The sequence below is a fragment of the Molothrus ater genome, chromosome 2 (genome assembly GCF_012460135.2).
Source record: "Molothrus ater isolate BHLD 08-10-18 breed brown headed cowbird chromosome 2, BPBGC_Mater_1.1, whole genome shotgun sequence".
NCBI classification, from domain to species: Eukaryota; Metazoa; Chordata; class Aves; order Passeriformes; family Icteridae; genus Molothrus; species Molothrus ater.
In genome coordinates this window covers 62687708-62699971 of record NC_050479.2, presented here as the reverse complement: position 1 = coordinate 62699971, position 12264 = coordinate 62687708, and the positions used below count along the sequence as shown (strand labels likewise).

Here is a 12264-nt window from a genome sequence, read left to right as displayed (position 1 = left end):
TGCCATTCACATTGCAAATTAAATGAAGACTAACTTGACTACTGTATACATCTGTTAGGATTTAAAAGGTACAAAAATATTTTTTCTTATCCTCAGAAAATACAAAGAGTTTCTGCTACAAGTTATTTAAGTATATTTCTCATATACTGTATATATACTCATATACACTGTAGCAAAGTTTAGGCTAATCATCTTCTATAAAACAGAATTTAAAAAGACAGTATTTCTTGAAACTGCAAAATGAGTGACCAGGATTCTCTATAATCTATGGTCCTATTCATTACAGCATCAGATAAATTAGCTGCTGATAGTTTTAGCTAGCGTAAAAGTTCACACATTGACTGTAAAGCAGCTAAGGTTCTAAAAGTACCATTTCAGAAGTCTGCTGGAACTTAAGGTGTCACTGTCTTTGGTTGTCTACATTTTTGATTTCCTCTGTTTTTTTGCTGCTTCTATTCTCATTCTTTTTTTTACTTTCCCAGTAGTTGTTGATAAAAGATATTTGCTATACCATATTTCTTCTTTAAGCATATTTTGTGCTTCAGTTGATGCTTTAGTTACATCTTGAAACATGGAATCTAAGGAGAAGTTTTAAAAAGGAAATGCACAGGTAGTCTGCTCAGTATCTTGCTGCTATTAATCCCAGGCTGCAATGTTTGTGTAGTTAACATAGAATCAAATTGGCATGGGTTACTCTTTTTGCTGTAACCCTTGACGAGTTTTATAGTTTATGGTTTAATTCTGACTTCCTTGCTGCTGGCTCCAGCTCTGGCTGCAGAAGTTAATTAATTTTTCTTCACAGCAAGTTGTTGCATAGGAGCCAACTAAAGGAGAGTGAGCCAGTGCATGGAGAGAAGGATTGCCACTGTTGTGAGGAGTTTGAGTGGGAAGAATTTGCTGCATGCAATCCTGGTTGTTTGGCTTGATGGCTTGTACCCATCCTGTGCTGAACTGCTGAGCATCCTCTTACAGTGAGACCAGGACAAGACACAACCTTTTGTGCTATCTGGGAATCCCATTAGACAGAGGGATTAAATTCCTAGTTTGCCTAACATGTATCCTAACATGCAGTTTGTGTCCAGCAAGCCTCATCCCCTTTTTTATCATATTTTGCTTTTATTTTGAGCATGACTAGCAGATCTGCTGTTTTTCACAGGACATTCACTACTGAATGCAGTGCAGGGAGGACAAGAAAATGAGTTATTGATGCTCTAATAGTTCTGTTTGGTGCAATTTGATGGCTTCACTTGTTGGTAACTTTTCTAATGAATGTGTTGTAAATTCTAGTAAATGTGATGGAGTTGAGTTCTAGAGTTGATTTAGATGGCTACTCCTGTTTTCTCAAAGTGGGTTTATTGAATAGTTTGTATGAAAAATCTTCATCCAATCATTTGTGATCTCATCAAAAGGATTGGAAAAGGGATTGAGAATGGCAGCAATCTGGTGTATTTTCTCCTAATTAAATGACAGATTTGAAACAAAGTAACAATGTTAATAATTTTATCAGTCATTCATAATACAAATTACTCAAATTTATTCCTAGGACTTGGAAGAATTTTGCTTCAGATTTTGCATAAACCATTTGACTGTTGTTACACAAACTCAAGGCTTTGCAGACATGGACCATGACCTCCTGAAAAACTTCATTAGCAAAGCCAGCAGAGTGGGAGCATTCCGAAATTGAGGTCTGGCTACTACCAAGCTGAAGAGCACATCCTCTTCCCTTCTGGAAATACTTTTCTTTTGGAGAACTCCTCCGTGGTCAGAATGTGCAATGGTTTGGAAGGAAAGTCTTGGTGTCCATCAGCTTAGGGAGTGTGTAGAAGTCCACTAACATGTAGACTTTGTTGTAAGGATGGCTACAGTGTAGGTGTGTGGTGACTGTTCATTGCCAACAGCCAGAATTTAACACAAAAATCTAATGTAGTAACTGCCCTTTCCCACCCAAAGTCAAGCAAACTAAGCTTGTCATTATCTAGTCTGTCTAATTTTAATTTTTTTTTAAACAGTCTGTGTTTGGATTTTATGGCACAGTGACCTCTTTGCTGCTAAAACTTTCATAGTGTATTTTTGTCTCAAAATTCAGTTAATATGCCATAATGGGCTTCTTTTTATAATCCAGTGAAGACACAAACTTGTTTTTCTGGTAAAGTACCATAAATTCTTTAGGATGAGAGGCTTTCTGGTTTGTAGGAGGGTATGTCTCACTTGGTGTTTATTTGGGAGTTAATTTATGAGGATCTTTAGCAGGATATTACAATTTTGAGTTCTTGTCTCATTGTTTAGCCAGAATGCAAAAGATCTCCCTTTCCATTCCACCAGGCCATGTCCCTGGCACTCCAATGGAAGCACTCGTCAAGTTTGTCTGGGTGTGAATTATCATGCTGCAAGTTTACCTACTAAGAAAACCACCTAGTTACAAACCCAAACAAGTTTTCTTCAAGTTCTGCTTGAGGCTTATTTATTCCTGTTTTACTATCTCTCCTCAGACAGATCAACTTCAGAAAAATGGAGAAAAAGTGATTTTGAAGTGGTAACTTCAAATTAATTAAATTTTAAGAGTGAACTGACATTATATTCCAAAAGGTGATAAAGGTAACTTGTCCAAATAGGGCACTTCAGATTCTCCTGTGGTCAGAGCTGTGAGGTGACCACTCCACTTTCCTTTCAGGGCTGTTCAGGAGAGAGGAGATGCCCTCTGGCCATGCCTCTCTCCCACCACTGCTCATCGGTGGCTGAGGTAGAGGAGATGCTTCATTCCTAACTGGCCGAAGTGAGTTAAGGTGCAAAACCCACCCAGTGCTGCACAGAGTGAGGTTTGCCCCATTGCAAAAGATGTGGAGTTTATGGAGCATTTACTTGAATTTTCTAACAGGTAACCGTGAACTAACCCTGAGAATTTCAGATTTTGACTGAGTGTAGTGACTTCAAGTGCCTTTTGCAGTATTTTACAAATGGAGAAGAAAAAAGCTGGATGACCAGGCTCAGTACACAAATATAATTATGTAAGTAGTCATGCAGCCTTCCTGCAGGTCCCTGCTGTGCCACAGCATCCTTTGATGATGTTTTCTAATCCTCAAATGTGGTTTCTAAGAACTTAATTCCCTTAAGTTATCACATCTTCATGTCTAAGGTGGAAATAGCTGTTCTTTACTATATTGGAAGCTTATTTCTCAAACAATTCTGTTCTTTGAAGAACAGTAGGAGGAAAAAGAGGAAGAGGAGTAGTGAGTAGTACCCCCTTCCCTCCAAGCCCTCTGTGTGTGAGTGGAAAGGTGAAGCACACAGGTAGCAGAATTTACTTAGGAAGAGGGTGATGAGCAAATTTTTTAGAAAATGCTGTGGTAAATATTTAATTGTGGTTTTGACATTTGCCTCAGACCCTCCCTAGAAATACATTGGATTATCTACTGCTAACAAGCACATTCTTCCACCCCCTCTGTGATGAGTATGACTTCCTCCAGCAGCATTAAGTCTGTTCTTAGCAGCTGTGTCAGTATTTTGTATTCAAACAGAAGTGGTCAAAACCTTTCCAACACATAATGCCAATTCATCAAAAACACAGGTTTGCTGGGGGGGTAGGAATCACTTTTGTTAAAGTTGTGTTGAGAAGCACTTGGCACCAGCAGACAGCCAGAGGTTCCTGCAGACAGTGAAACAGTGTCACTGTAGGGCACAGTTTTGCTGCCGACCCTGTGTGCTGTAGGCCAGCACTGATCATACCAGTGTGGGCACAAGGGATTCCACGTAAGCCACGGCTCCAGATGCTTGGGTAAGCCTGAGATGCCAGCTTCACCTGCCAGCACTTTCTTCAGGGTAGCAGTGCACGGAACGAGGGTGTACAACCACATCCCAGCCTTGGGGCAGCAGCTGGCACCAGCCCCTGTCCCACCCACCCCCATGGCATCACACTGGCACACATCCAGTCCCACTGGGAAATGGAACCAGCTGGGCACCCCCACACCTGCTGCTGGCTTGGCAGTGGTCACTGCAGCTTTCCTAAAGTGTGGATTATGAAAGGTCTCTCCACGCACTTCTGTTGTTTTACTCAGAAGAATCAAACAAAAAACTATAAACATTAAATGATGGGGGTTTTTCTGACTCAGCATCTGATCAGAAACCTTCCCTGGCTCTCTAGGGACACTAGGCCATGGAATGATAGCACGGGAGAGGGACACCACTCTCCTCCATTAGCTCAAGTTCATAACAAAGTAGGTGAACAGGGATTGCAGCTGAAATGGCATGCTGCTTGGAACAAGACATTTTTGGCTTAATAGAACAAAGTGTCATTTTTTTCCAATTTACTTCCTTCCTGCTCATTATTTCCAGCCAACCATACACATTAAAGCCTACTTGCAATTTCAGAATACTTGACAAAGCCTGTAATTTTGAGAAAAAGCATCTCTGGACTGAATGAGGGTGATTCTAAAGGTCCAATGTGTCAGTGTTGGCTTTTATTTTGTATCATCTGACCTGCATGTGATAGTGTTACATTCATAGAAACATTTATTTATTTAATTTTTTAAAATTTTCATTGCATGTGTTCAAATAAAAACCACCCTTACTGGCTTAGGTGGTTAAATGTGGGTGCATGTATGTAAATATTGAAACCCAACTGTGGGACATTTCAGAAGAAACTAGGGATGTGTTTTACTGTGGTGAGATAGACTGCAACAACCTAGTGTTTGTGTATCTTGCAGACTAAATATTTAATAAAGTATTGTTCTGTTTTAGAATACCACAGAAAAAAGTTATTTATTAAAAAGTGAAAATTTGGTCAAGCAAACGTCTGGGGTTTAAATAAAAAGCAATGTTCTGTTTTCAAGAAAGGAGTCTGAAAAGAAAAAAGACATTACATGGGTAGGATCATTTGAAGGTTCTCCTAACTGAAGCTAAAAGCCAGCACTGCCTTGTCATCTAGTATCCACCTGTAGAGTTCTGTTACAATGCTTGGTAACTATGTAAACTGCTGTTTTTACATTATCTGAACACTGTCCATGGACTTTCCTTGTAAAACAGAGCATTTATTTGCCCCAGAGAGGCCGGATTCTTTGGCCACCACCCAATGATGTAGAAAGTTTACAGCCGGATGTTACATAAATGATTTTTTTGCTCTATATAAGCTTACCTGGTTTAATAAACCATTAATAAAAATGCCATAATATTTAAAACAGTTTGAATGGGACTTTTTTCCTTTCTTTTCAGTAAAAATGAAGAAAGTTTGATGCTTGCAGACTGAATTGACTGGGGGGGGGGGGGGGAAGTAAAGCAGATAATATTTCACAGAGGTACCTTGAAAGTTATTTGTGTTCTTAGGAAATCACTATCACCAGATAACACATTTGTAAGGTGGAGAATGTCTTCAAGTGTATTTCCATCTTTAAAAGAAATCAATGCCCTGGTGACTTAAACTGTGATTAATAAAATGGTCCTCAGAAGACTAATCATTGTTTCTTAAGCAAATGTATATTATGACAAGCTTGTTACATTTAAAATATTTCCGCTTGTAGCAGGGAAGAAGAAATAAGCTTCTATGACATGTAAGAACAAACAGCATTTGGAAACAGTGGACAGCAGGAAGAGATTAAGGTATAAAACATCAAATGAAGAGCCTGGGAGCCAGCTCATCCACCTTCACATGGCTACAGAGCCAGGCTGATAGATTCCATTCCCTTAAGCACCAATGGACAGAAATGGGCCTTTAAAGGATACAATTTACCTGACCTCATCTTACACCCAGGGCAGCTTCAGCTTTCTACAGAAACTGATGCTTGGTGTTAAGCACCTAAAATGGCCATCACATTTTGTGCCCAGTTTCTGCTGTGATTCCAAATTTTCTTTTTTCCTGGAACAGTTTCAATATTCCAGGCCATTTTTAGTACAGCAAGGCCTCACTCTAAGAAAAGTGCTGTCAAACATAGTAAGATTTCCATATCTAATAAAAAGCCATTAGTTTCAATATGTATTTATTTGGATAGGTACCATATGAAATCACCTAATATAAGGAAATCACTGACTGTAAATCCTTTAAAAGCTATTTTATTTATCTTGAAAGGCAAGAAACTGATTAGTTGTATAAAATAATATTGTACATTTGATGTAAAGCCTTCAGTCTGTTTGACAAAAAAAAATACATTGTCACAGTAAAGAAAGAATGAATCTGTGTAGATACTGGACTCTGTATCATCCCTCTAGCCAAAGGACTGCTGTAACAGAGCTTACAGTCAGTACACCCCAATGTTAACATATATCCTGTCTGTAAAACTGCAAAAAGTGAGAAAATAAACATAAGGTACTCCAGAACATTCTGTACATTTTTCAGTAAGGAAGTTGAAGCCATACTGAGTCTAAAACACCCCTCAATATTATTTTTAAATTAATTTACAGGTTTTGCTGCTCATAGAATTTTTAGTAGTTCTAGGGTTAGCTTTGAATCAACACAAGAACTTTAAAAAACTTCCTACTCTAAATACTCTAGAATCAGCTAAACAATCTGTAAATAAGCTCCCTGGAAGACATTGGTTTAAAATGTTTGTGCCATTAATAGCATGCTTTTTTACTGTACCTGTTCTTGACTTAAGAAGCTGCAAAAGCTAAAAGTCATAAAAATGGGTAATTTTGAAGCAGGACAATTGATTTGCTTATATTTTAATCCACTGGAAATAAAACATGTGCTTTTGTTAATTGGCTATTTTAACAAAACTTTCTTGTTGCAAGAAAAGTTCCAGTATCTGAATCAGTAACTTACAAATACAAAATATGAAAAAAGTATTGGATGGTTTTGTTTGGGTTTTTTTGCTAGTTGCAACCATTGACAAGTTGCCCAATTATCTGCCTTTTCAGTAAAGGCAGATGGATTTTCCCAACGTGGGTTCACCACGTTCAGGTTTTTACAGGTGCTGCAGTAAGGCCAGTTGGGGATGGCCTGTGCTTTTAGAGACCAGGCTGCTCTTACCTGGCACCCAGCTGGAGACCCTCAGCTTCCAGCTGTTCCTCAGGCTCTTTGGCTTGGCTACAATTAGGTGAAAATCTGAAGAAATCAAGGAAATTCTGCATCATTAGAATTTTGACATCTTGTGTGTCCCAGGTTTGGTTTAGGTTTTCTGGTTTTTGGGGGTTTCTCTGGGGTTTTTGTTTTGTTTTTTCTTCTAATACTTGAGATTTCCCAAGATAAGAAAGGGCACATCAATTACTCCGCATATGGGAAAGAAGCTTCAGCTTCTGGGAAGTTTCAATGTGGGATTCTGGGATGAATCTCTATGGGATTCATACTCCATGAAATTCAAACTGAGGGCCAGTGTAACTGCCTTCCAAAATGACACTGGAGTGGGAGCTGGGGAAGCAAAACTACAAAATGCCAAGTGTTGGTTTCAGTAGTAAGGCTATGAAATGAGTTCACTTCAAATTCGGGTTGTACTCCTGAGGTGAGGCCCCTTCTCTGCAAGGCCCCCAGCTGCTGTCCCATTTAATTTAATGGGAATTTGATGTGCTAATTATGAACAGAGACAAAAAGTCTTTGCAGTAATTGGCCCACCATTTTCAAAATTTGCAAGTAATGAAAATCTAATAATCAAATCTAAGAAACAAAATTAGTGCATTTCAAATCATTCTAGCTAACATTTCACCTTTAGACATAAAAAATTCAATCCAACGAGCCTGAACTGGCTTAAATCAGTAATGCTGCAACAGGAAATTCAGACACTTTCCAAGACTTTTTAAAAATCCTCAAAAAATATATAAATTAAATTCAGTGGCTTACATTGTATATATGCTACATCATAAGGCAAAGTATAATGGGAAAACATTAAACAATTTAAAAAGTACAAATGTTTTCAACTAGCAGTTTGGAATAGAAAGCAACTAAAAAGCAACTCTATTAATGAAGGCTGTAAAACAAAAACAATTTTAAGAGGGCTGGCAGTGCAGCCCCTGGTCCTGAGAAGAATCTCACTTATCTTCAGTGGCTGAGGTATCATTTCCATCATTCAGCTTCTGCTTCTGCATTCTTGTTCGAGTAGATGCTACGAGAAAACCCAACAAAGAAAAAGAATGAAATATTTTTTTCATAATTACTTTGGACTGATTATTGGAAAAATTTGTAATGACACAAGGAATAGAAGTACATTATTCTATTGTAAACAAACTGAATCCCTCATTATAGGATGAACACCTAATTTTGCACTGTTTCAGCCATTCTTGCTCAGTCTTACAGATCTTATGAAATCCCTTCCACCTGTTCACTCCAGTTCTCATTGTCTCTGTCCCCTCATTGTGTCCATTTCCACCCTCCAGGTGGGCAGATGCTCCGTGTCACATCAGGAATCTCGCCAGGCAGAGGCTGTGGGCTGAGCAGTGCCCACATCCCAGAGAAAGCCTGCCCAGGAATGCCTTTTCCCCTCAGTGGCAGACACCAACACCACTGCACAACAGACAGAGATCTCCTTCTTAACCCCTGCCATAAGTCAACACTGAAACATTTTCCATACCTTAAAATAGAGGTGCCTGGATCCACACTCATACCTATCTTGATGAGCAATGTAAGAGGTTTTTAATGGCCAAATCTGCTCAGCTGAAGAGCTCAGGTTCTCAGAGAGTGAGAAAGCCTGGCCAGGCCAAGTGTGCTCCTTCTCACAAGTGGAAAATACAACTCAGACATGGGGGTGGGGCTGTTTTGCTTTTTATGAGCTAGATTTGAATTTCATTTCAAAACAGAAAAGTGATGCCATAAGATCTGAAAAAATGCTGACCCACAGTAGAAGAAAAAGCAGTCTCAGACATTTCCCTATAAATGCAAAGCAACAAAAAACCATACATACGGTTTTCCTGTGTACATAAATTTCCATTTTGTAACCTGCATTTTCAAGATTATATGCAGGAAGTACAAAAGCTAAGCAAATTACCCAAATCACATCAGTGTTGAACAATGTTTTCATCTGAGTGGGCCCAAGCACTCTTATCCAAGGCACTCAGTGCACACAGATTATGAGAAAAGTAGTATATCCTTTTTATAATACTCACTCATTTCTGCAAGCTTTTGTTGGAACTTGGACTCCTGGGGTAGGTGTTTGCTACAGAAAGAAAGCATAAGGTTAAGTTAATAAAAATAACTTTTTACCTTCATTACCTAAACTTTAAATCATGGGAGTCGCTTTTTTACACCAAAGCATGTAAATGAAGAGCTTCATGCTTCCATTTCTCATTTGATACAGCTGCTAAAGCCCACAAATTAACACAAGACAGGGTTATCAGGAGGAAGTTAGGATGAAGGCCCCGAGAGCCCAATATATGCCAGATCTCTGAAAAGCCCGGGGCAATCTCTCACCTTCCATCTGCCTCGTCCGTCCCCTCTATATCGAAGCGCAGCCTCTTCAGTGGCTTCGGGGCAGCAGCTCCCACGTCTGCACTGCGCTTCAGCTGGCCCTCACTGTTGCACAACATCTGGTTTATTTTTTGAAACTTTTCAGAAGTCTGAAGTGACAAGAATATAGGGTAAGAATTGCCAATAAATCCTGAAACCACTCCAACTTTCCAGATTATCCAAAAAAATTAGGAGTTCTTAAAACTCTGGAGTTTTAAGAACCCTTATCTTGTGCCAAAGCAACTAAAATAAAATGCAACACATTTTGAAGGTGAAGTCAAGATATTTGAAAGGAGTTAACAGTCCTTCCCTATAATTACTTTAGTAAATCAGGCACACTCATTGGCCTGCCCTAGAGATGTGAGCAGGCTACCACATTCCTCCAAAAGTTACATGCATTTAATACCAGACATCAAGATGTTAAAACTCACCCCAAATGATTCTCCAATGGACACCAAAATTCTGCCAAATGAAGAAGAGAAGTTTAAGCACCACTTAACAATGTCAGAAGCAATGACTAATTTGCACAGGTTAACACAAGGTATTAACAAGGTCTCTTCCTCTCTCTCTGCATTAACAGTGCAAATCCATACTGTGCTTTACTGTGTTAAGACATTTCTCTTTGAGCCACTGCATGCTCAATCACCAAACAAACTGAATCACACAGATAGATATGAAATTGTGGCTTGAAAGAATCAGAGGCCCCCATCGTCTGTCCTGTATCAGAAAGAAGAGCCTTCAGTGCTGGGTACCCCGACAATCATCCTCTCATCTCCACCTTCAGGTGTCTGCTAATCAAAGTCATGCAGGACTTCAACCTAAATACACAATAACATTTAAACTTTTGTGCACAGTGGGACTCACTTGATCCAAGTCTGAAAAGCCACTGGAAGCTGGTACATTTACTGTCATCCTCATCTGCTAAGAACCAGTAACCAACAGTTTGAAATGTTCTGTTCAGCCAGCTAAACAAACATTTTGTTGCAAAAAATATTTTCTCTTTAAAGAAGCTGACAAAGCTAATCTGTGTTTTTCAGGAGTGTGATGCAGGGTCAAAGCCAACAACATTTATAGCAACCAGGTCAGGAAACTCTTCTTTGGTAGGGGGTAAAAAAAAAAAAGAGGAAAAAAACAACAAAAAACTTCCTTGAGCACAACAGAAAAGCATTGAATGATGAATAAAGATTCCAAATACAGGATAAAAACTATTAATCAGAAATTATATGATAGCCACAGACTACTGACAAACTAGACTGCAGTTTTTCAATTTGCTTAGATTAATATCCCCCAAATACCTTAAATTTAGTCCAAAAATGCTTGTCAACAACGTACCTAGACCTTGGAGTCATCTTTGTGGGTGACTGAAACCCATCAGAGAATTTGTATGGGCTCTTCAGAGGTGAGATGTAGATGTTATTGCCAGCAGGGACACGCCGAGGAGAGTTGGAGAACTGGTAAGGACTGCGAGGAATGTGTGGGATTGGTGACAGAGTGGGAGGCTATAAAAATAATAAAATAATCATAAGGTTTTATTGCCTATATATTTCTAGTCTATTGAATAATGAACAGAGATAATGGCTTACCCTGCTGGAAGCATACTGCAAAATGTTTGTTTTCAGCTTCTGCATAAACACTAAGTTGTAAAAGACTATGATGGAGTCATATTGTTCTTCTCGGATAAGAACACGTTTGAAAGTCTGCATAGAGTGATAAAATCATACACAGATTAAAAAAAATACAAGGAATGAAAATTTTACATTTGACAAACTCATAAAGTCACTCAAAGTCTGTGTTAGATTAAGAGCTAGGATGGCACATGAGTTGTATGCAAGCCATTGTAACTTCGCTAAACTGCTGGAGATTTTTTCAAATGTGTTTGGACACCAGCACCTACTTCATTAACTGGCACAGCCCCTTGGTGTGAACACAGTTCTAACATTTTCCAAATTTAAGTACAATTTGCTTTCACACCCATGTGTCAAAAAGTCTAGACTACTGTGCATGCCTTGGAAGGCTAAAAAACTCATTACTGACCTGATGGGGATAAAATAGTTCTATAGGCTTGGAGACAGAAGTCTGGAGTTTAGCCAAGATCCGCAAATACACTATGAGAAATTTTGCTACTGAGGGGATGCTACAGTTCCATTAACTGGTGAGGGTTTTTCTATAGATTTCATTACTGTGCTGTGCAAAAATTTCAGTACTTTGAAGTTCCTGTGAAGGAAGGAACTTCTTCATGTTAGAATTAAGCCTGCAACTTTAATACATACAAAGCTGTTTGATACATAGCCATACATCTCTATTTGCTATCAAACCGTGTTTCTGTTGAAAGCTTCTATAGAAAGTAATCTGCTTCTCTTCCCTTAATGTTCCAAGGAAGTTAGACAACTCATAAAGAAACTTGTGTTACTTTTGAAAATCTTATTAGCTCTAGACATAAATTTTTCATCTAGACTCGAAATACAGTCATAAACCATTGTTACATATTTTTCAAAAGATGGAATGAAATTTGTTTTCTGAGGAGAGTTACCAAACTATTTATGCAAGATGTTAAGCAGATATTTAATGTTAGAGTCAGCTTTCTCCTCCACAAAGTGGAGATGCAGTGAAGCAGGAGTTTTCTGGGTTTTTTTATGGAGGAATAACATTTAAAAACTTCCATACCTCTTGATTTGTGTTGCAAAGCTCCTTGTATGCTGAAACTATCATTTTAAATCGAAGATCTACATTCTTTACTTTGCATATGCCATACATGGAACACATCATGATCTATTAAAGAAACAAGACAACTGCAAATTAATTCAGCTTCTTCATTTCAAGTTAAGAAATAACTTTCTTTCACTGATTGTGCTCTATAAACTAGCAGACAACTCAACTTAAAAAGAACTTCTAGAACATAAGTTAAC

General features: G+C 38.6%; 2 protein-coding genes across 4 annotated transcripts in view; one reads left to right on the top strand and one right to left on the bottom strand.

Annotated features, from left to right (window-relative positions):
* LOC118691672 (RCC1 and BTB domain-containing protein 2) overlaps positions 1–6771 on the top strand; it is a 34461-nt gene extending 27690 nt beyond the window's left edge. For 2 of the 3 annotated variants that reach the window (XM_036391014.2, XM_036391030.1), the window contains exon 13: positions 1544–5180. In XM_036391014.2, coding sequence (XP_036246907.1) covers positions 1544–1684 — 141 coding nt within the window. In that variant the 3' untranslated portion in view covers positions 1685–5180. Of the gene's footprint in view, positions 1–1543; positions 5181–5510 lie in introns of those variants that run through there. The other variant, XM_036391022.1, reaches the window with a different exon arrangement.
* RB1 (RB transcriptional corepressor 1) overlaps positions 6024–12264 on the bottom strand; it is a 71441-nt gene continuing 65200 nt past the window's right edge. The window contains exons 21-27 of the mRNA XM_036391002.2: positions 12023–12127; positions 10942–11055; positions 10691–10857; positions 9790–9820; positions 9323–9468; positions 9019–9068; positions 6024–8021 (exon numbers count right to left, since the gene is read on the bottom strand). Of these exons, the coding sequence (XP_036246895.1) occupies positions 7948–8021; positions 9019–9068; positions 9323–9468; positions 9790–9820; positions 10691–10857; positions 10942–11055; positions 12023–12127 (687 nt within the window). The 3' untranslated portion in view covers positions 6024–7947. The remainder of the gene's footprint in view (positions 8022–9018; positions 9069–9322; positions 9469–9789; positions 9821–10690; positions 10858–10941; positions 11056–12022; positions 12128–12264) is intronic.